The 24,231-nt window shown below is 41.3% G+C and overlaps 3 protein-coding genes across 3 annotated transcripts; all 3 read left to right on the top strand.

Annotated features, from left to right (window-relative positions):
• The first annotated feature begins 6,212 nt into the window (after window positions 1–6,212).
• On the top strand, window positions 6,213–8,473 carry mrps14 (mitochondrial ribosomal protein S14). The gene is made up of 3 exons (XM_076745340.1): window positions 6,213–6,292; window positions 7,236–7,400; window positions 7,911–8,473. The coding sequence occupies exons 1-3, from the start codon at window positions 6,224–6,226 to the stop codon at window positions 8,091–8,093; spliced, it is 417 nt and encodes a 138-aa protein (XP_076601455.1). The 5' UTR covers window positions 6,213–6,223; the 3' UTR covers window positions 8,094–8,473.
• A 646-nt stretch (window positions 8,474–9,119) lies between these two features.
• On the top strand, window positions 9,120–13,403 carry cacybp (calcyclin binding protein). Its single transcript, XM_076744257.1, has 6 exons — window positions 9,120–9,257; window positions 10,358–10,568; window positions 10,687–10,783; window positions 10,872–10,971; window positions 11,294–11,388; window positions 11,812–13,403. Exons 1-6 carry the CDS (start codon window positions 9,240–9,242, stop codon window positions 11,972–11,974), a joined length of 684 nt encoding a protein of 227 aa, XP_076600372.1. The 5' UTR covers window positions 9,120–9,239; the 3' UTR covers window positions 11,975–13,403.
• Window positions 13,404–15,014: 1,611 nt separating this feature from the next.
• On the top strand, window positions 15,015–23,426 carry plk3 (polo-like kinase 3 (Drosophila)). Its single transcript, XM_076745617.1, has 15 exons — window positions 15,015–15,337; window positions 16,337–16,444; window positions 16,569–16,685; window positions 17,010–17,139; window positions 17,269–17,356; window positions 17,868–17,963; window positions 18,149–18,347; window positions 18,556–18,682; window positions 18,977–19,092; window positions 20,486–20,606; window positions 20,697–20,780; window positions 21,271–21,433; window positions 21,698–21,827; window positions 21,995–22,105; window positions 22,240–23,426. Exons 1-15 carry the CDS (start codon window positions 15,122–15,124, stop codon window positions 22,435–22,437), a joined length of 2,004 nt encoding a protein of 667 aa, XP_076601732.1. The 5' UTR covers window positions 15,015–15,121; the 3' UTR covers window positions 22,438–23,426.
• Window positions 23,427–24,231: the final 805 nt, after the last annotated feature.

Here is a 24,231-nt window from a genome sequence, read left to right as displayed (position 1 = left end):
TTTCTGAGGTCTGGAAAGCAGAGACCTCTGAGTCAGTCGGGTCATGGCCTCTCACTAAATGAGCTGTATCTGCTTCAAATGGACGGCGATTAAAAAGAGGAGAAGGAGCTCCCATACTGACCTGTCAGTGAAGGTATCGCAGCGGCTAAAGACTGCTGATTCAGGGCCAGATACCTACACCTAAAAGACGTTTTTTGAATTAATAACAGAGATGTAAAAGTAATATAAAAGCAAACCCTGCAGCAGTATTTGTTTCAATAGTGTGTTTAGTTATAAAGTGCTGGAGGGCCCAAAAGCTCCTTTTCTCCCCTAATTTTGCTGTCTGAGTTTGTCCCAGGGCGCACTCACTGTGTTTAAATATACTTCCAGGACTGCATGAGTTTTCCATGATCAAAAATCCAGTCTGAATGGTTTGCTTTGTCAGTGATTTATTAAAGCACCTTTAAATACTGTAACATGTGCTTCTTTTCATTTGGCAAAAAAGTTTGTCAGAGACGTCCGGCATAAAATAACGGTCCAGTTGAAGGCCTGAAAGCTGTGGCTCTGCTTGTGAAGTTTACGACATCTCGAGGAGAGAGAGAGTTATTTATTTTACCCAGTGAGAGAAATACAGGAAATGTCTCACTGTTACACTTTTCCTCTTTGCAGCAGGTACTGTATATGTTCGATTGTGGCTTCGTAGAAAGACCGAAATATTTAAAATAAACTGTAATCACCGCACCACACTTGTATAGACTGCTCTTTCAAGACATAACACTTTGCCTGACTATAATGTGTTTGGTGTAGATAAAAATAGGCACACGCTAAAGAAATGTATATACCTCTAAATGTATATAAGAATAACACTCGCTTTATGGACCAATCCGACATGAGTACATGCCACAGTATCACAGTATTTAATAGTTTATTTATCAGTGAGCTGCTCCTGTTCTAGTTTTATCAGTTTCTTATCTGCTTTATTAGTTTGAGTTAATATAGAGCCCTTTAAAAAATAACCAGTTGAATTAATTTGTTCCACCCAGATGATTAACAAGGAAAGAAAACATGTTTAATATGTAGCCAATATGGACATTATCTGGACAGTCATCGGCTTAGGTTTAGAAAAATATACTAAAATGTACTTTGGATTTTGTAGAATATCCAAATCATTGCCAGGCAATACTGGGGAATCCAGAGCGACATGACACCTCTGTGTCCTGTTCCAAATTCCATCACATTATGGGCCCATATAATATTATGTTATGGTATAGAAGTATAAGGAACATTTTGTTTTGGCAGCTGGAGTTGACTGCACTCAAAACTGCTCTCAAATACTTGAAGTACCAGAGGAATCCATGGTGAGACGTGATGCTTATACTTTAACCACGGCCTTGAGCGCTCTCGGCTGAGTTCACACTCTCTGCGAGATGCCAAAGTTAAGTTTTATTCATATATATTTCACCACTTCTTGGATCCTGATTGACAGAGTGTGATTATGTGGGCTGTGTGTGATTTACGTTCACAGGACGGTCATGTCGTACACAGTAAGTGGGAAAGCCCACCCACTTAGAAACACAACAGCTTGTTTATTGTTTACAGGTTGAATTGTATCTATAAGGATGTCAACCTGAGGTGGCAGACAAGGCCATGTTTAGACTTGTTTATGCGTGTCTTTACCTGCATCTGCACACAAATCATTAATGCAGTCGTCAGATGAGAAAAAACAGCAGTCTATACATGAGCAATGAATATGCCGCTTCCCCTCCTTCTGAAATCCAAATTGTATATGAATCAAACACTCTCAAAGGTACAGAAAACATAATGTCCCTTCACATTTTCAGTCTAATCTTTGATCAGCCAGAGGATCCTTGTTTACTATAATGACCTTGTTTAGGGCAGGATGAAAGAATGTCTGAACTATTACAGCAGAAGGTAGAGTTGATGAACACCAGAAAGGTTAGCATGGTTGGCGATGGCTGGCTGTCTGTCTGGTACTTATTAGAGCAGGACTGCCCAAACTGGGGCCCGCGGGCCAAAGCTGGCCCGCCATGAGGTTCAGTTTGGCCCGCCACACGTTTTTAGCTAAAAATATGAATTTTTTTAAATATGTAGGATCACAAATTAGAAATTATTTTTCAGAATCTGAGCACAGTGGGTAGATTGACACTGTGCAGGAAGTAAATCAATTAAGGGAACGTAGGATCCTCGTACCACTTAACAATGCATTGCAATACAATACAATCAGTGTTTGCTTTTGTCTCATGGCTGACCATTAAGTTTACAGGGCACCCCTGAATGAGTGGAAACAGGGAGCTTCCATTCAGTTTGAGTGGGTCACATCAGAGCTTTAAAAGGGCTCTATGTGTTTTTTTTCACATGGTTTTAAATTCTGCATGGTGTCTCATTACTGCACTGAAACCAATGCACTCAGTAGTTTCAGCCTCAGTCACATCATGTATGTTGACCATGTCCACAGCGCTGCAGTCATTTTTATGGATGAGGCCACTTGTCTGCTGTGTCTCTGAGTCATCTGAACTTATCTCAGTGACAGATCAGTTTTATATTGCATGGCTTCCTTCCCAAATCTCCCAAATCTTTGCTATGATCCAGCCTGAGGTCTTGATCCCCTGTAAGGCACGCCAACTGCACTGCTGTTAAGACACCTGTCTACACGACACTTTCTTATTCAATCACTCCTTTGATGCGTGCTAACAAGAGACTGCTTTGTTATTGGGCTGTCGTTTGTATGATCCACCCGAAACGTCTAAGAGTCCAGGTATCAAAGATCTGTCTCGCCACTGGTCCCTTAACATAAAGCGCTCAGGGCTGCACACAGCAGCTCCAATGTTTGTGATTGTCACCATCACTGAATTTGGCAGTAAGCTTCACACACCTGTTCTTTGCGTAGTTAAACAGTAACACTGCAGAGTTGTTCATACTGAGATTGATACCTCATCCAAGGCAGCACTGGTGACACAGGATGCTGCCAATTAAGAACAGTTTTCCAGTTAACTGCTTATACCACATGTTCTCATTGTTTTCATATTTGGTCTTAAACACCAACACACACATTTCCATATGAAATTACAGTAATCTGCTGGCAGCTGTGGTTGCCAGCATTTTACTGTTATTTCCATAGCATCACTACTGTAAATTACCTTGATGGTTTATTACTGTAACGTGTATTGAAGAATTCGACGGTACAATGTGAGGTTAACAATACTGTAGCTAGGCATGCCAGCCACACTTTCTCACTGTACGTAGTATAGTGAAGTACTGAAAAGTTTTCTTCATGTTCTTATTAAGAAAACCAATTGTGAAATGCAGATATATGCAACAAATAACAATGAGTCTTTAATCTTCCAGTATGTCAAATGTCCAGTCCTGAGATCAAAACATGTATTATATTTAAAAATGTATCATCTCTAAAACAGCTAGTATAAAAGAGCTGAACATTTAGTCAAAGGTAGCATTGCATGGCAAATTGTTACTTCTATCATGGAAACCAACTAAAATATGACATACTTTCACTTGAAATTTAAAAAAGTGAAGTGAGAAAAATGCTGCAAAACAACCAAATACTATAGAGAAGAGTAGAAACTGAGCACAGAGAGAGAGAGAGAAAAAAACTGAGGAGGACACCTAACTGACCTTTATGAAGAGCCACTCAAAATCCACCGAGTACAGCATGAGGATTCACTGTGGGACTCTTTTTGGACAAGCTTGCCTGCTGTCTTCTTACATACTGTTCTCTCCTTTCTTGGAATTAATTTCAATGAATCGCCTAAAAACAGCATGAAACACTTGCATGAGTAAACAAATGATATTGCCAGGAAATCACCTATTTAATCCCAGCTTTTAGTGCACCTTATTGGCAAAAAACTGCCAATATCCTTGCAACCACCCATACCGACACCTTGGAAACACACTTGGGTCGAGCTAAGCTCTCTTATAAACCAAATGATCTGCAATACAATATAACGAGTGGGTATTTTGGGCTCAGCAGCCAAAATATCTGCCATTTAGGTTATTTGCGTCAACTTCCATCGTCGTCTGCTCTAGATGATATGAAATGCAAGTGGGTTAACTGGTGCTTATTTGTCATGCCCAGCCTAATGTTAGCGTTCACGGGCTTAAGTGTAGATGTACTCAAGAGAAAGCACCCATAATAACTTTTAAAACAATCAAACTGCTAAGGACACACTGCCTGGAAATGCTCTCCTGTGCCTGCTGGGTGCTTGCTGGGATTATATCAGTTTACTGTTTGCAAAAATTACACCTTGGTCAATAATTAGGTAACCACATGCACAAATGTAATTTTCTCAGTATGATGTGTCAGACCTTTTTGTTTGATTCCAGGAGGGAAGATGAAGAATGATTATATGATGGTTGCATGTGGCGTCTGTCCATTAGTGCTGTGAAAATTGATAATACTGCATTATGCTGTTAGATCTTACAGTAGCCTACTATTAATGTTTGTTCTGGCTCCAGAAAGCATCCAGATGAACAGTGGTTCCCTGTATTTTTGAAGAATGGTACACTGCTGTTAGAATATGGCTGTATTTTTACAGCAATTTATTATAGTAGGGAGCCTCAACCTTACATCATTTAATGGGAAAAAAAATCTTGTTGTTTACTCCACTCAGGCTGTTTAAGGTCTGATGAAAGGATGCTTAAACTCCTCCAGCAGGAAGGTATTTTTTTTGCCAGCTGACATAAAGCTTTAATCTTGCTGGGAGAATCTGGCAGTCTGGCATTTATCATAAATTTTACAATATATGGAAACGTAGAAGGTCACCTTTCAGATGCTCTCAAGCCTTTGACATCTCTATGCTTTGGAGGTAAAGGGAATCACAAAGGAAATGATCTTACCTGCATGATGATCTTTGAGGAGTTTGAACTATAAGCCAAACCCAACTGAGGGCCAAAAGGCAGTTTAACAGTGATTTACTGCTGCTGTCAAATCTCGAAAACTGAGCATTTTTTCCTTAGTTGACGACCATGTAATTTTACAACGACAGTGATTTGAAAAGTTTTGTTGCCTGCTAACCCAGAAAATAAAAGATTTTTGACTCCCAAGTAAACAGAGGAAATTTCTATTTCATGCAGCAACAAAGTACTTCAATACTCAGTTAAAGTAGCTGTTGTATTGTTCTAATGGCTTCCTATATAGTTAATGCCAGCTTTAAAAATACCGTTATCTGAAGGCTACATTGATGCACTTTGTCTAGTGTCACGTTTAATTTCATTCAATGCTAAGAGGCCAGTACAGATTTTCCAGCCTGCTTCACAAGTTGCTTTTTATTGAGGAAGCACTGCCTGCAGCTTGTCATGTGTTAATATTTATCCAAGAACGCATCCCCTCGAGGCTCCAAAATAATGGGGATTGTTTGAGAAAACTTAAATTGAATCTGCAGCTGGTGTTAAATGCTTTATCTATAAAAACTGTTTAAGACGGTGCCCTGCTGGACCATACGCTGAAAGAAGACCACAGTGCACGGTTTCACTTACAGTAAGTACAAATTCCTTAAAAAACAAGAGTTTCTTTGTTAGTGGTGTCAGTAAGAGAAATGATGAGTCTGGGTTTCAGAAGATTTAAGAATATGATTTCAATCAGACATAAGGTTTAGATTCAGTGTGAGGAGAGACCCCAGGTCATTGGTGTGTGGTTGAAAAAAAGAAAAAGAAAGAAAGAAAGAAAGAAAGAAAGAAAGAAAGAAAGAAAGAAAGAAAGAAAGAAAAAGAAAAGGGAAAAAGAAGTAAAAGCTTAAACTCATAGAACAACACTGCCACCTGTTGTTTTTGATTAGTACTGCAAGTGTCCAAAAATGAAAGTCCCAACCTTGAATTTTCTCCCTCTAGGTCAAGTCAAAAGTTCAAAGAACTTTCAAAAATAGTTTTCTAGTTTGTATCCGCCTTGTATGTCTTCCTATTATGTAGGTCGCTTTAATCATCACCATGTCAATATGTATTTAAATGTCAGACGTAGATGTAGAATTTGCCAGTAGCTCAAAAGCACTTGGTTGTGTCAGTGTGACCCAAAATTTTCGATTTGCTGGTTAAAGACTCTTGTAAGCTCATTGTAACTTTTTATTGGAAAAATAGGATGGGACCGATCGTCCACAAAACTTTGAAACTTGTTTCCAATCGCCCCCATTTGTCATTTAACACTCCTAGTCGATAGGAGGCGATATTTCCAGTATTATCATCGCCTTCGGTGATTTTACACAAGAAATCTTCCAATATGGCGGCGCACAGGATAGCATGTTTAGGGTTAAATGCCCTTTATTCCACTGTCTATGCCCCTAAGCAGGTAACGTTGTATTTTTTTTGGATGAAGTGTTTTCATTGTGAGTGCACTACATGTCTGTGAGCGAAGAATAGAGGAAGGAACTTTCTCCGTGTTTGCTATCGGTCTTACTAGCTTTCTGACGTTAGCTTCGCAGCTAATGCTAGTTAGCCTGCTAAGGGACAAACGCCTTTTATATTTTTGCTAAATAACAGCCTGTCCATCAGCCGTAAAAGCTAATAACAAGGAAGTCGTCTGAGTGGTTGAAGTCAAAACTGGAGCGTTTTGTCTGTGGCAGATTCTATGAGATCTTAAGTCGTTTCTGAAGCTAACGGTGTCTTAAAACGCACCCTTACCTGTGTTACACCACTGAACCTTCCCCACAACAGTCTCAGTAAAGTCAGGCTGTTTTTCAGATCAGGTGAACGACCGCAGCAGATATCATCAAATCATTTAGACACATTTTTCTTGCCATAGTCCCATAAATGACTCATATATTGACACGTTAATCCATAGGAACATATTGTATGTTCTTCTTCTTCTTCTTCTTCTTCTTTTGGTTGAACGGCGGTCATATTGTATGTTACCCCGAGGAGGAAACATTTCAGTGCAAGCTAAAGTTAGACTTCACGGGTGGAATATGACAATCAGGACGGTAAACTAGAGGCTACCATATGGTTCCTTTTGTGAGGGAGAAAAAAAAAAGAAAAAAAGCTTGCCGTAAACTGTCATCATGGATGTCAAAACGAGAAGTTGTTGGAAAGGATATTTTAGTTTTCTGTAAGTTAACATTATCCCAGTAAATCTACATCTTGGATGTTTTCAGTCTACTATCTCCAATAAGGTTTTTAATAACAGCCTGTAATATTTGAAGAAACTCAAGTTCAAGCCATTCATTCTCTGTGGGATGCACAGGAGCATAATATTAGCTGTCAATCGATAACAACTGCTGGAACACTGTATGCAGGCCCTGAGGAGCTGCTGGGGGGCAGTGGAGCAGGTGAGGAGTTACTACGTTGACTGGAGGATGCTGAGGGACCTGAAGAGGAGACAGATGGCCTTCGAGTATGCTGATGAGAGGCTACGGATCAATGCAGTGAGGAAGAACACCATCCTGCCCAAAGAACTTCAGGTACAGTGCAGTGTGTCTACTTTCTGTGAGTCAGTTGAGCAATAATTCAATGATAATGTTTATTGGATTTTACTGGTGCTGAATTGTGATGGATTTGTTTAACATATATGACGAGTTTGTTCATGACTTTGATTACTGTGTACATCATTTCTGGGATGGTTCCTTGCCAATGCAGCATGAAATCCCACTTAATGTTGATATGGTTTGTCAGCTGAAAAAAAACAAAAAACAAAAAACGGGGCCTGCATCTTTGTGCACATCTTAAACTAGCTGAACGTTTTCCAGTTGTAGAAAATGTTCTCTTTTACATGAAAACAAGCAGTGTGCAGAGTGTGAGAGTAAGTTTTTCATGTTCTAAGCGCAGCAGACAACACAAGACTTTCACGGTATACAGTGAAGCTGCACAGTTGTACATCTTTTGTGGTTACAGTGTGAGATGATTCATAACATCCAGGGTGATTCCTAATTATTCCAAATACAAATAAATGCTGAATTTTCAAACTTTTGCAGGAAGTGGCAGATAAAGAAATTGCAGCATTACCGAAGGACAGCTGCCATGTGAGAATACGCAACAGGTGTGTGATGACTTCCAGACCTCGAGGAGTGAAGCGGAGGTGGAGATTGAGCCGGATTGTCTTCCGTCACTTTGCTGACCACAACCAGATGTCTGGGATTATGAGAGCAAGGTGGTGACTGGGGATCCATGGGACACTACAGTCAGATTGGATCATGAAAAGTCAAAAGATCAGGACATCTGCATTCAATACAGACTTGCTTTGGCCTTTTAGTGCTTGGAGGAACCGAACAGTTCCACCTGTACCTACAAGAGCCTGGAAGGTGTTAATGTTTGAAGTGAATCCACTGCGATACTGCAGCATATTTACAGTATTTCGTATATGGTGAGGAGGACAAGAATATATGCTTTCTGTAGATGATGCTTTTCTTTTCTCACGAAAAACAGCAGAATGCATAATATTTAAAGAGAAAATGGTTATGTGACTCCTCAGTGGAGAAAATGTCTATGTAACTTGCTGTACTCAAATATGGGTGAATAAATATTGTTGTACCCATTTTCTCAAAGTGTCTGATCTTATTGTAGAATGTAGATGGTGATAACATAGAATACAAATTATTCTGTGTGTATAAATATGGTCAAGGAAAGCTAGATTTCCCCCACTATCCAAAGTTAAAAGAATTGACTGACCAAGGAATCACAATTATGAAAGATACAATATTTAATCTGAGCCATCATATATACAAGAAAGTTGAATGACTCTCCTTTTAAACACACTATGGTTGTGTATAGTTGGTTCAAAAGTATTTTAATGACAGTGTCTTAATTCAAAATGTGGCTAAATCCAGTGACTGACAGAATAGGGGTTTAATATTAAATTTAACCACTAAGTTTAATTTGAATAAGATATTATTTCAACAATATATACATCCAATATATTTAATGATACTCCATATACATAGTCTAAATAGAATAGAACAAAAATGGTGCTAAGTAATTGGTGAATGGCAGCAAAACTCGGCATCCATCCAAGTTACGTTACAGTGTTTAGTCTGAAAGGCATGATTAAAAAAGCCATGAAATCAAACATTTAAAGGAGGAGATTAAAGGAGATTCAATTTTTCTATTTTATGGACATCAACACTTCTGTCCAGTTGGTGGCGGTAGTGAATGTACAGTCTGGCAGACCAAACGCCATTAATTAAAAAGAAGAAGGACCCTCGTCCAACTGCTGGGTGGAAATACTGCAGACTAGTGAAGGAAGAGAAGCGTATACAGACACATTTCTGAGCCCAGCTAATACTACTGATAAACACAAAGCCAGAATGGATCTAACCGAACAGGTAAAAACCATGTTTGTATTCAGGTTAGTGTACGATGACCGGGCAAAACTAGCTGAACTAGCTGAGTTCAACTAACGCTAACGTGATACCACTGATAGCAATGCTACGGTAGCTGACATTAGATAACTTACCTCGTTGGCAAGACACCGCTAACCGGTGGTGGCTGTTATTTTCTACCAGGAGATTCTATAAGTACCTAGATTTTATAGCCAAACTTAAAACGCGTTACTTGCCAAGCATTTTAACAGTACCTAGTCATATCTGGTAGCATGTGCCAATAACGTTAGCCTAGCCAGCTGGAACATACCAGAACATTCGAGCAACGTATGGTAATGTTGACTAACGTTAGCTAATGTCCATGCTAATTATTTATCACCATGGCATCGAGATAGAAGTGGAAAGATTTAAACGAATGTATGGCTTCAATTCAAGACGTGAGAGACAATAATGTATCGTGTAACTTAACACAGGGGGATGCATGTCCTATCCGTGTATGTTAGCCAGTTAACGGTACTTGACATCGTAGGACGGAGTTACCTTAGTTTCCCTCGTGTGTAAGTTGGTGATGGGGCGATCCTGTTCCAAGAGCGTCACGTCCAAGTATTATTAAATAATCAACTATAAATAAGTGATACATAACGCTGTTATGAATACCTTGGAGCAGTGTCGGTGTGATGAACGCTTGAGTGTAAAAATTAATATTGCTAGTTACAGAATGATGTGCATCCTACATTGGGCAAAAAAAGCCAAAATACATAAAGACATTAGTAGAGCTGGAACTGAGTTGTTTTTATTTATCATAATCATTACACCTGTGAATACCCCAAATATTCTATATACAATGAAGCAAAATTCAAGCAACTCTGTGTGAAGCAAATTATTGATACTTCTAACTTAAGATGTGATGTGCCAGCACATAATCTAATAATACAAATTAGTTTTCTGTCAGTCAACTAATGGAGCAACAATCTCAGCTGTGGAATTAGGACTGAGGTAAAATGAGCTGTTTGGGGCTGGACATTTTATCTAAATAAGATATATTGACTGTCTAATTCAGGGATGTGCCTTTATCAGCGGTTTAATTTTTTCCGTCAATACAGATCAACCAGTTGGAGGCAGATTTGGTGGAGCTGGGGTCGCTCTTGGATAAGGCGGAGAGGAAAAGAGTGCAGGAGCTGCTAAAGCAGGAGCAGAAGAAGGTGGAGAGGGAGCTCGCAGTGAAACGACAACAGAAGGTGCAACAAGCCAGGAGAGAGGCAGACCCAACTGCTGCCTCTAAAGCAACATACACAGTCAAGATCACCAACTATGGTACGGTGCCTTTGTTTAGTAAGACTACCACTGATCTGTGAGAAAGTGCAACAGTTAACGTCTATGCAGGAGCTGAAAGTCTTTGATAGTTGTACGCACTTTTGCATCTTCTCTGCAGCGTGGGACCAGTCGGAGAAATTTGTCAAAATATACCTTACATTGAAGGATGTGCATAAACTTCCATCAGAAAACGTGGAGGTCAACTTTACAGAGGGGTAAGGTGATAATCAACATATGAATAGATATATGCACAGTGCCATGATGCATCATGAACCTTACAATTGGATTTGCTCATTCTCGCAGGTCATTTTCTGTGTTGATAAAGGATCTAGGTGGGAAGAACCATCAGATGACAGTCCTCAACCTGCTATATCCAATCGATGAAAAGGACAGCTATAAAAAGGTGAATAAAGCCTCCTTGTCTCAGAAGGATAGACTGTGTTTTGATAGAAGTATGGACAAGTTATTTGCTGATAGTATGTAGATAAACTGAGGCTGTGAGTTGAACTTCTATCAGTCAAAACTGGAAGCATGAAATGGACCTAATTAGTTCAGATATTTAAGCCAGATACTGAAATCAGTTTCTGAAGCTTGATTGTTTTCTTACACCTTTTGCATCTTGGAACCATCTTGTTTGTCAATCTGTTAACTTCTGTGGGAAATAGAGCAGCAGAGTCTTGTTGGTTTTTCAAAAGGCCTGTGACCATCTTTCCTCCCTTCAACAGATCAAAACAGACATGGTTCTGATCATGTGCAAGAAGCAGACAACAAAGAAGTGGGAGTGCATGACAAAGGTGGAAAAGCAGTCTAAAGAGAAAGAGTAAGCTCAAAGAAATATTTATTTTAGTTAAAGAATTTGCACAAAGCAGGTATTTTAAGCGACTGCATGCTTCAAATAATTTGTATATACGGTGTTGTGCAACATATATGCTGATGCATATGATGAGTACCACTACTACTACTACTACTGATGGCAATGTTTTGTCAGTAGCTAATGACACAATTGTGTGTGCGCAATAGAATTACCATAATTTTCAAACTATTTGCCAATAATCTCATACACATCTGCTGCTGCGTGTCTCTGTGTGAGATGAATCACATGCTGTTTGAGGTGCAGTACCATATCTGTGTCCCAGGTGTCGCTTTATACAATGCAGCTTGGGTACACACAGACAGGATGATAATGAAAATCCCACTCTTCTGATAAACACATGCAAACTGTTGCCCTATTGTCCCTCAACAGAAAGCCCAGTGTCGATGAAAGTGCAGACCCCAGCGACGGCTTGATGAGCATGCTGAAGAAGATTTACTCAGAGGGAGATGACGAGATGAAGAGAACTATCAACAAAGCCTGGTCAGAGTCCCAAGAGAAGAAAGTCCGAGGAGAGGGCATGATGGACTTCTGAGCTGCACCCAATGCTTTTCACCAGCAGGACCAAGTGAGCGCTGCCAGGGATGCAGCTGACATGGATTGAATACTAAATGTCAGGGGTTGAAAGTAAAGTCCAATGTATAAATCATATTTCCACTAAATCTAGAAAATTGGTATCCAGCTCATAAATAAAATATAGGGATTAATGTTTAAGCCCCAGAAAGCCTCATTTTGGCTGTAGTGGTCCGATAATCATGGGATATAATGCATAAACCTCTGAATAAATTGCACAGGAAATGGCTACTCGAATGTAAGTGTACTGACCAGCAGGTGGCAGAAATCACATTTCCTTTTCTGTTGTATGAAGTCAGATTTAATGGGTTAACGCACCACAATGCAGTTGGTTTTATGAGATGTCTCAGTAGCTCATAGTTTAAATTGGACCAGGGTTATTGAGACGTGAGACATGTCACATTGTAGTACTGTTCCTGTGCAGCTAAACAGCAGATATTTAAGTTGTTTTAAAGTGTACCTTTGCCAAAGTCATGCTCATATTTCTTTAAAGGTCCAGTGTGTAAGATTTGGATGATCTATTGGTAGAATAAGGCAGAAATTAAATCTAAAAGTCATGTTTTCATTAGTGTGTAATTGTGTGAATTAAGTATTGTGTTTTCATTACATTCGAATGAGCTCTTTATATCTACTGTCCCCCTCTGCCTCTGATTGGCTTACCCTGGTGCTCTTGCCCTAATCAATTATCACTCTTCATGCCTAAACAGGACCAACCCAACCAACAAAAGCAATGAGTATTAATCAGAGGCAGAGAAGGGTGGGTCATGCCTTTGCAGCGTAGAATTTGTAATTTAGCAGGCTGGTCTTCTTCCACTCAATCCGACATGCTCCACCACCTTATTTCTACAGTGGCCCAGAATGGACAAACCAAACACTGACTATAGGGAGCGCCTTTTGTGTCTTTTCACGGGTTTCATGACGTACACGCTTGGAAGATGAGGGGTGAGATGCTGCTGAATCCTGCACACTGGTCCTTTAATGGGCTCTGCTGACTTCTTTTAAAGTCTTCATATCAGCCTTTTATCTTTTTTTTTGTCATTCCATACACAGACACACTGTAGCTACAAAGACCGTGCTAGTCATGCATCAGTCCAGTAGAATAAATTACATTACTGCATGGGGCTGTATTTCATCCATTCCTGTTGCATTGTGTAATGCTCTAAAAGGCTTTCTTTGTAATTCCTTAATGTGACAGTTTCCAACTATAAGTTCTGTGAACAGTTGCACTATTCGAAAGTTGTGATTTTCCCTCCAACATCTGTGAATATGTTAATCTTTTTGTTATAATTATGTTGATTACTTCATTCGGGCTTTTGTCTTCATCTTACATGTATTGTTTCCTGCCCTCAGGTTGCTCATGACGTTCTCACAAATATACAGTAGATCTTGAATTGACTCTTCTTTGTCTTCTGTCTTTTTCTCTCTCTCTTAAGATCAGAACAGACTTTTTTCAGAGTTGAAACCAGTCATTTATTAGACTTGGCTGGCCCCACTACATATGCTGCCGTGTCTTGAAGTGTCTAAATGTTGTGTAGTAATTTAGATATGCCTTCAGAGACCTGCCTGCTCACAGCAAGGCCAGTGTCTTATTTCAAGAGTGAGCACCTAATCAGAATTTTAACCCATTTTTGAAGCTCCAGAATATTAAACAGAAACATTATTCTCACAATTCTTCACCCAAACATGAATAGATAGTAATATGTCTAATGGTCCAGATACTCTTTGACACGTCTAAAACCCACCTAGATCGCTGTGTGTGAAGCAGGACAGATGGTTCATGGCCTGCTGTGGTAGACAGTCGCAGGACATCTTGACCTAAGGGAGTTTTAAGTCCTTTAAATTGGAGAGCACGAGCCCTCGAGCTGCAGCTTTTGTCTTGTCCACCAGGTGGCAGCTCTGATCAGTAGTTTCACATGGGTTTCTCCGGGGATCTCTCTCTCTCTCTCTCTCACACACACACACACACACACGGAGAGAGGATTGGGGGGATCAAACCCAAGATTTTATTGTACAAATCTGAGCTTTTATTTTGAAGGTTTTCTGAAGGCTGTGGCAGAACAACAAACTGCGCCTGCAGTTTTGCTGAATTAATTATAAGACTCAATACAATATTTTATGATCCAAAATAATTTATGAGTCATATAATTATTTTAGACGAGCAGACAGTTATATTATATGACCCGGTGTAATATTTCATGCTGACATGACTGCATGACTGCTCAGACTATGTTGTGCAAATTCTACACTCGATCTGCTCAATTAATATGTTCGTTCATTTGCAACACGTGTTTACGTTGTAAAGGATGCGTGGGTGAATGCGGTAAACTGTAAATCATCACTGGTCCCGGGGAGTGTTGTGTGAGCCAATGGAATATGGCATGCACAATTCATTTTATGGCACAGATGACTCATTAAGGTATCGTTTCATCAAGAGATTTGTCTCGGTGATAAAAGTAGAATACTTCCACAGTTGGTCAGACACACACCTGCAGACTTACACTTCCTGACACAATTTCCCTTAATGAAGGACCAAAAGTTTATACCAAAACGATAGATAGATAGATAGATAGATAGATAGATAGATAGATAGATAGATAGATAGATAGATAGGGGAAATCCGGGTATTAAGAGATTTAAAAGTCTTAAAATGAGGATTTGCTTAAGAATAAAGACTATCCTCAGAGGTATCACGCTCTGCTTCATCTCATCAGTCGCAGGGGCCCACTCAGTAAACTGAGTTTGTAGATTAAACATGACAAACAGTGGAAACCCCCCTGCCCGCCCCCCTGCCTGGGTTACAGCGTGTCACGGGGCTCACAGCAGCTCTAAGACATGAGCTAGTTTCATTCATATTTTTTTCTAACATTCCGGATCACCTTTTGATTGAGATACAGTCTGAGCAAATCGTCTGGACTTTCTCCACCAGTGCGCCACCTCCCCCCCGCCTCCTGCTCCGTGACGTCGTCGCTCTGCTATAAAGCGTCAGACAGCCGTGCCCGGGCACGCCAGATGGATACGGTTGGACGAGGTGGACGCATCGGTACGCACCAGACCAACTAGTGAAAATAGAAGGGATATTAAAAACTGATTGTTCACACTGCCGTGTTAAATGGATACCGGCTGTTTCACCGCGGCGCAGCGTATTTCGTGCCACACCATGAATGCGGATTTATTTAAGCCTGCTCCGGAGCGTGGACCCCAGCAGTCCTCTGCCCCGGTGAAAACCAGCAGGAATAAACCCGAACAGACCAAACCGGAGCTGGCCCAGGTGGTGACGGACTCCAAGACGGGAAGATCCTACAGTAAAGGAAAGCTTTTGGGAAAGGTACGGCGGTTTTCATTTTCCATGTGCTTGTCTCGCCTCATCACGAGGATCTTTGAGGCGTTTTGTCTGAGGCGCAGGGTGGATCTAGAGTCAGTGTTAAAGAGTCGCTGTCTTTGGTTGATACGGAAGCTGTCCATGATTAAAACTCATTATTAGCCGTGTTCCAGGTGTGCTGGTAATGTGGGAATAATGACCTCGTGGTGACCAGTCTCCCCCTGCTGTGCGCGTCATTGCTGAATGAATCAGGCGCAAGGTGTGCCTAGCGCCTGTGCGCACACATGATTGGCAACACCTTAAAAAAGCCTAGGGATGATTTTTTTTTTACGAGATTTAGTGCATTTTAATAGCTTCTGAGAAACCAAAGCTACATTTACCTGACCCTGCCACGGTTCCCCTCCCTCACCGTATCGCCGCTGTAATGATTTTTAACACAGTATGTGCGATGTATGAATGGAGCGACTGTATCAACATGTTGCTCGTCATCGATACGCTGCGTCGGGCAGCCAGCCAAGTCTTTTTTTCCCCTCTCCTCTGCTGCCTGCCGCAGAGCTGGAAACGTCTCCGTCAATTTCATGGTTAATGAATGCAGCAGCTCGGTCTGCCTCATCCCTCATGTCCTCAAGCCTCTGTAGTCTTGATTGCATCAAGAAATATGCACGACTAAGCAGCAGTAATCATGATATTAGGGGGTCGATTGTCTGTTTTGGAGGCATATGGGAGCAACAAAAGATGCTGGTTAACTGATTATGTTGATATAATGATGCATCTGACTAGATTTAACCCTTGTGTTTAATCCAGGGTTGGTTATGTCCTCTCTCATTGATTTGCCTCCACACCACCCTTTCAGAATTGGCTAAATCATTGCCAGATGATTTTGATTGCTGTGCAGCTATTGATCCTCGGATCAAAGACTTGCCATTGAGGCGGATAATTTATGACAATTGCAGGTTTTCAACCTGCTGCTTTTGTTAACTCATCATCCTGTTTGTCTCCCCCAAGGGTGGCTTTGCTCGATGCTACGAGATGACAGACCTCTCCAACAACAAAATGTATGCCGTGAAGGTGATTCCACAGAGCAGGGTGTCCAAACCACACCAGAGGGACAAGGTATGCGGTCGTGCCTGTTTACTTCACTATGTCTTGCATCAAGGCCCCTGCGTAGCCCAAATTCAACGTTTTTACTGCAATTTAGGATTGAAATAAGCTCACAAATTGTCAAATTTTTTAACAGATAACCAATGAGATCGAGCTCCACAAAACCCTGTCGCACAAGCATGTGGTGAAATTCTCTCATCATTTTGAAGACCAGGAAAACATCTACATATTTCTCGAGCTCTGCAGTCGGAAGGTGAGACCTCAGAAATGTCTAGAACGTTGTGCACAGCTTGCATGTGTTTTGCTTGCACGTATACAGCTCGTCTGGCATTGCGGCGCAGTAGAGACTGTATTCATTTCTTTCTTTTGGAAGCTGAAGTATGCATATATAACAGTCTAATCAATTGCTGATAAAGAGTCGCTGACACCCACCTGATTTACAGCAGCATCTAATTTCTGTGCTACCGTGGCTGTGTGTGTGTGTATGTGTTTGTGTGTGTGTGTGTGCGCAGCAGTGTTGTACAGTCCCAATGATGGATGCGGGGTTGACACTTCACTCATTACTCTTTCTCTCCAGTCCCTTGCACACATTTGGAAGGCGAGACACACGCTCACAGAGCCAGAAGTGCGATATTACCTCAGACAGATCATATCTGGCCTCAAGTACCTCCACAGCAGAGGGATCCTGCACAGAGACCTCAAACTAGGTATGTGGGCTCTCTGACCGAAACGTGGCATTCACACACTCACAAGCATCCCAGGAATCTGCTGTGACTTTGGGCAGGCACATGTTATGTGTGGAATGCTGACCCGACAAATGTTTTTGTCTCTTCCAGGCAACTTCTTTGTCAACGAGAACATGGAGCTGCGGCTGGGAGACTTCGGCCTTGCTGCCAAGCTGGAGACAGTGGAGCAGAGGAAAAAGTTAGAGCTAATTTTGGATGTATTTTGTGTGTGTTTTTCTAATTGAGGAAGCCACAAACTCTGAAGAGGAACTGATGTATGAACGTTCAAAATAGTCGAACTCATTACATACCCTTAAAAAACCTACACATTGATACTCAATGAGAGGTTTCTGCATATAAATATAACACAGAGGAACCTGATCATTACAGTCTTAGCCATTTTCTAGGTTTGAACAATGTGCGCTGACCTAAAACCATTACGTCAGCTACTAAGCACGTACTTCCTCCCACTACTTTCCCTCAGTAAGTACCTAACTAGACTGGTTTCCAAGTGGCAGTTGAATGTAGCGCTCATAGCTCAGTTTCAGTACCTGTTTGACACCTTCCTGTGGAATACCAGAAGAATGAGTGTGGCAGAAAAAAATGCTTCAACCGCTACTTCCTTGTTTGCATGACACATTTAGAGAACATCAGTTGGAGTAGTTTGAGTTATTAAATGTATCCTGTGCTGTGTTTTTTTTTCCTCTCAGAACAATCTGTGGGACTCCCAACTACTTGGCCCCTGAGGTGCTCAACAGACAGGGCCACGGTACAGAGTCAGACGTCTGGTCCCTCGGATGTGTCATGTGAGTTTTATTTTGCTTATTTCAATCAAGAGTTACTTGCTTTGTCCAGTCACGCTTAAAATAACATTTGTGGAATCTGGGATTACAGGTTTGGGTTCTCAGTTTCAGAGTGTTTTTAAAACGAGGAGGTTGTAAAAATGTTTGTATTTTGACTCATGGTAGCTGTTTTGGTTTATCCCACTCAGGTACACACTGATGTGTGGCAACCCTCCTTTTGAGACTCTTGACCTGAAGGAGACCTACAAGTGTATAAAGGAAGTTCGGTACCACTTGCCCTCCACGCTTTCCCCCGCTGCACAGAAACTCATCTCAGGCATCCTGCAGAAAAACCCCAGCGACAGACTCTCACTGGATCAAATCCTCAACCACGAATTCTTCACCAAAGTACGCAGAAGTCACACTAATTTTGTCTGTTTAAAGAGGCAGTGATGGGACTTGCTGTTAGCATAAGATCATAGTGCTTTTTTTGGGAGTAGGGAAATGGTGCTTGAAAGTAGGACAGGAATATTGCATGTCAGCGCTTGGCACGTCATCCTTTTCGTTCAGAATGAGTGCATCTTCCTCATTCCCTTGTCTTTTTTTCTTCCTCTAGGGTTTCACCCCCGATAAGCTTCCCCCCAGCAGCTGCGTGATGGTGCCAGAGCTCCACCCCCCGAGCCCCGCCAAGAAGTTCTTCACTAAAATGGCCAAGAGCCTCTTTGGCAAAAAGAAACCAAAAGGTAAGCAGCAGCAGCCGCGCAGCAGTGGACTAGGTCATCTGCTTCATAGCTCATCTGTTAGTTACATATTTGTCTCTTACATAATGTAATTATGCAGCACCGGCCACCTTGTTAGTCTGGCTGCATCTCATGAGAACTGGTGCTTTTAAAACGTTCAAGCTGAGGAACCGGATTGTGTTCAGCTCTACTTTTCCTTCAAGCATTTCCAAGAGCTACTGTATCTATGTGCATGTAAACGCTCCTGTGGTTGAGTCAATTTGTTGTGACTACAATGCAAGTGTCTCGCTTTCACAGTGGAGAAGATTCCATGCGAGGAAAAAGATGACAAAGACATTTCCAAGCTGGTTTCGGGCATCGTGAAATGTTCCATCAACCGGCAAATCAGCTACAAGACAGTGGGACCCAATGAGGTACACCTCATCTTTTTGTGTATGTGTGTGTGTGTGTGTGCGTGTGTGTGTGTGTCCTACATTTGGAAGAAAAAAAAAATGCCTTGTTTACTTGAAACAGGGTAATTCCAGCTAGTGATAAGGTAATAAAGTCCCACAAGTGGTACAGAAGTACATATTTTCATGGCGGATGACAGCTGTTAGGGCTGATAATTGCTTTGCATCAGGTGTTAGTGCTTAACACCTTTTGCAGCATGTTCATTTAACATTAAAACGATCCCTATAAATCGCACTGCAATGGAAATTGGGTGAATAAATGTCTTATGAGGGAAAGCTGGGGAGTTTTTCCTCAGAATAGAATTGTCAGTGCCAGCTTCAAAGACCATCATAGACCAAGAACATGAGGCAGCTATATATTTTCTTAACAATGGATTATGCTTTTAATTATACAAAGGAATCCTCCTTCTTCTTAACGGGATTTAGAAATGTGTTTCACTGGCTCTTTAGCTTTATTGCACTGAGATGGCAGCGTGATGTTCTTTATTGTTCCAGAAGTCCTTCAGCTTGTCAACACGCAAGTGAAATTCAAGAGTAATGTCGCACAGTTCATGCTGGTTGTAGCTGTTCATATTGAGTGAGAAACTGAAGTACGTGAGGGTTAATGAGGCCAGTTTTCTCTAATATCTGAGGGAACTGTTAATGCATATCTAAAATCCATCCTCCTCCTACTACGACTGCCTAAGTTTAATCCTACTACAGACTATCTCTTGATGTATTAAAAAAAGATTCATCACCGGAGCTGCGGCTAAATGCCACGACAGCAGGAAGCTCTGCTGGCCAATCCCTAATCAGACTGATGTAGTTGCTATTTATAGAGTCCAATAGGAACTACATTGTTTGCTCTTTGGCGTGAATGTTTCTGAGTCTGCTTCATAATGAGCCTGTGCCAAGAAACCAGGATGTAGCCATGAAGCATACACTGGATTTATAAAAAAAAAAAAATTGGGCTACACAGAGTAGTTGTCAAAAGTACCCTGTTTACTTTCTTTGTATGCATGTTTGCAGGAAAACAAACATGACAGATTGCAGCCAGATTTTCAGAAACAGCTTTGTGGGCACATGACATTAGAAACTACATAACAGGCTTGCAGCACATTTGCAGAACATCCATAAAGAAACTGCGGTTAAAGTAGTTTTACCCCAGTGCAGTGGCAGCAAGATGCAAAGATCAAAACATGTGAAACCAATGAAGCAGCAACAGCCGCTAAAGTGGTCGAACAATAGATGAGAGAGTCTCTGAGGTGTGCAAACATTAACAGAACATGTTAACAGAATGCCTCATGCAGCTCTTCTTAATTCTGTGCTCTTAGTATCACTTTTGTTGTGTTAAATCTTCTCCTCTGCTGCCGCTCAGGTTCCCTCTCCCACCGGTCAGCTGGTCAACTCTGTGCCTCTAGAACAGACTCCTGCTGAGGAGGAATCCAGGAAGTCAATCTCCCGTTCCTTCAAGGGCACCATGGCCAGCAGCACTGAACGTAAGGCCCCGCTGTGTTTTCTCTCACTGCGTTTTGAAGTCCTTTTTGTCTTTTTGCGATCAGTGTTTTAACTCGTCGTTTCCTCTCCAGCATGCGAGGACGTCCTGACCCCCGCAGCCGTCGCTGAATCGGCCATGAAAATGCTCAGCAGCTGCCTGGCGACCATGCCTGCAGGTAGGAGAGCACAAATTAGACAGAACTTTAAAGACTGAAAGAGCACTTTTGGGCTACAGCATAGTAGTAATACTATTTGGCAAGACCGATCAATATCTCTAACCGCAAGACAGTAACCAGAAATGCTGAGTCGGATCTTTAAATCTTTGGGTTACAGAGCACCACAATGCTGCTACCTCCAACATGAAACAACTTTTGGCATCAAATTACAAATGATGCAGAATCATTCAAGTTTAATCAACCCGATCTCTTCCCTTGCCTTCGCCATCTTTGTATCCCCTGAATATCTGCTGACTCATGTAGCTTGGGGCACCTTTTCTCAGCTCAAAGCTTTCTTAACTTTTGGAGCTTCTTTTTTTTTTTTTTTTTTTAAATGCTGACTTATAGCACTTGGAAATAAAAGCGTTTTGTCTTGTGTTTACTCAGGGTTGATGTTACATCCTTTGAAATTGTTCCATAATCCCAAACATTTTTATCTCTATCTCTGCAGCCACTAGAAACCCGCCCTGTTTGTCCAGGCCACAGTCCTTCCTGTGGGTGACTAAATGGGTCGACTACTCAAACAAATATGGCTTTGGCTACCAGCTCTCGAACCAAAGCATTGGCGTGCTCTTCAACGAGGGTACACATCTCAGTCTTTGTAACAAACGCACGTAAGTATTTTAAGACCTGCGGTATTTACTAAAGGTGTCATGTAAACATTTACATTGTGCTTAGAGCTTCCTGATTGCTTTATGACTAGACTCACGGAAGTAACTGAATTGGTCGAGTGTGTGTTCACACTGCACCCAAGTTTTTGATCATCATTCATTCAAATTAAATTGGAGACTATATATATTTTTTGTCAATTAAATCAAACAGAAATACACTTTATTTTGTGTGGTTTTTTTTAAAATGTTTTCTTTCCCTCTCAACAGGACAGTCCACTACTGCTTGACCAACAACAAACACTTCACTTTCCCTGCCAACTCTCTGCCTGAGCAGCTTCACAGCCAGAAACAAATTGTGGAGCTCATGGCCAACTACATGGAGCAGAACCTTATGGAGGTATGAGCAAGCCGGTTCATCTTTAGCTAGAAGACTGCAGCCAGAATAGCTGATTTACTTTTATGAATCAAATACTAAACGATTTTTTGTCTTGAATTTCACAACAATTTGTTTTAACGTGGCATCCTGTAATCTAAACATAATATTTTCTGTCATCTTCTCCTCAGGGTGGAGACCTTCATTGTGAGGAGCAAGCCTCCAGTCCTCCTCCTCTGCTGCTCCAGTGGGTGAAGACTGATCATGCTCTCGTCATGCTCTTCAACAATGGCACTCTGCAGGTTCGAAAAAGCTCATAAATCTGATTGAGAAAACAAGTACTGCAACACCAAGTCAGACTAAAGTCGCATGTGTGTATGTGACACCACCTTTCCCTCCTTTTCTTGCATTCATGTTCTTTTTTCATCCCTTCCAGGTTAACTTCTACACAGACCACACCAAAATCATCTTGTGCAAGTCATCTGACGACTCTTACCTGCTCACCTACATCAGCCGGGAACGGGTCTCATACACTTACCTCCTCAGCATGCTGATTGAGATGGGCTGCACCTCCGAGCTCAGACACCGACTGCGATATGTGGTCCAGCTGCTCCAACACCACGCTGATGCCTGAGAGCTTGGCTCCGTGCCTCCCAGGCTGCCTGATTGGCAGATGCCTTAGAGGCAACCTGACTGGTTAACACCTCTTTTTAGGCAGCCTGACTGGTTGATCTAATTTCTCAAGGCAATGCCGAGAGGAGCTGACGCCTGTTCAGTTGCCAGATGGAAGGCTGCTCAGAGGAGATGAGCAAATATTCTTGTCTGGACTGGTGCTTTAGGCAGGTGATTATCAAATTGATTGACCTTGATAATTATCAAGCAGTCAGGAAGCTGCCAAATGCAGCATCTGCCTTAAGGGTCTGTGCCTGTCCAGCTTATGCCTCAAAGGTATCCACCTGGAAGGCATTGATACCTAAAATAAGAGACTCCTACCTGGCCTGAAATGATGGATCCCTCACGGGCAGGTGCCTAAAAGAACACCCAAACTCCCAATGACCTTCCCTCACTCACTCAAAGCCACTGCTTCTTGGCTGGATCTTTCAAAGCCACCAACCAACCCTGCAGCTTTCAGCTTCCCCTGATAGCCAGTAAACCCAGGCATGGTGTCTTAAAGGTATCGAAACACTAAAATTGTCCTGTTTGCTCGCAATGGAACAAGGGTGATCTTGCAGCTGGAACGCTTTTCGGCTCAGTTTTCCAAAAGCCTTTCGGCAGCAAAGTCATTTTTGGCGTTGACTTGCATTGGAACCATGCTCTTACAGCAGAGATGCTTTGGGAAGAACTGTGGTTTGATTAGAAAGAGAGAGAGAGACCCTCCTACCCTCGGTTGGTTTCTGGCCTTTTTTGGACTATGGTGCACACATTCATTTTTTTTTTTCTCCTTTTTTTTAAAAAAAAACATTGAGCCAGCTATAGGATCACACTACGATCTTGACCTCACATGCACAAATAACATTCCTGGCCTTATTTGAGGATGGTGATGCTAATGTTTGGAGAAAGTCATTGCTGCCTCTGCTCCAACATCACTTTTGTCTTTTTTTTTTTTTTCTCTCTTTTTTTTTTATGTTCATTATTAGAAACAAATTTCACTAATGTGGTACATGGCATACAAAGGGGCTATGGGAGCAACACAATTTTGCACCTTTTTTTTGTAGATTCATCCGGCAAGCAAAACCTTTTACTACCACTTGTTTTCTTTTATTCGTTTTTAACTAGATACCAAAAGGCATTTTCTGTGTTGGTTTTAAAAATAGTTTTAAATTCACATACAGTAGGTGAGTGTGTGTGTGTGTGTGTTTGTGTGCCACACACACGTGCTGGTTAACAAAACTGTTGGTTGGAAAATGAGGGTGGGGAGGGGGGTTTAAAGTGCCTTTCTGAGGGATGTCTGTATAGTGCAATAACAACCCTTTGTGAATGTCAAGCTGGATACAAACAAGAGTCAAGATGGGTTTTACAGGTGGGATTTACTTTTGTACTTGGAGCCAAGTTTAAAAGTAAGTCCAATAGCACTACACTCTCACTACCTGGTATAAGCTTTTAGAACAACTGGTATCATAAGTATATATCCCAGTAATATCTACTATGGAAAAAATAGAAGTTGTACTCTGTTGTACTGTACTGTAATCCTTATCGGTTTACATTGCTTTCTCAACCCAGAGTTGTATCCTAAAAACTGTGACCTGGAATGCAAGTATTACACACATGTGTTTTCAAAAAACCCAACATTGTGAAAGCCATCTGCAAATTCAGAAGAGTCTTTATTTTTTGGCACATAATGTCTTGTTTATTTATTTTTTATTTATACATGTTTTTTATTTATTGTTGTGTAAATGTTACGGTCTTGACACAAGGAAATGTTCAATTC

Source organism: Chaetodon auriga, chromosome 12 (assembly GCF_051107435.1).
Source record: "Chaetodon auriga isolate fChaAug3 chromosome 12, fChaAug3.hap1, whole genome shotgun sequence".
NCBI classification, from domain to species: Eukaryota; Metazoa; Chordata; class Actinopteri; order Chaetodontiformes; family Chaetodontidae; genus Chaetodon; species Chaetodon auriga.
Note: the sequence above shows the minus strand (reverse complement) of the source record. Positions and strands in the feature narration are given on the sequence as shown.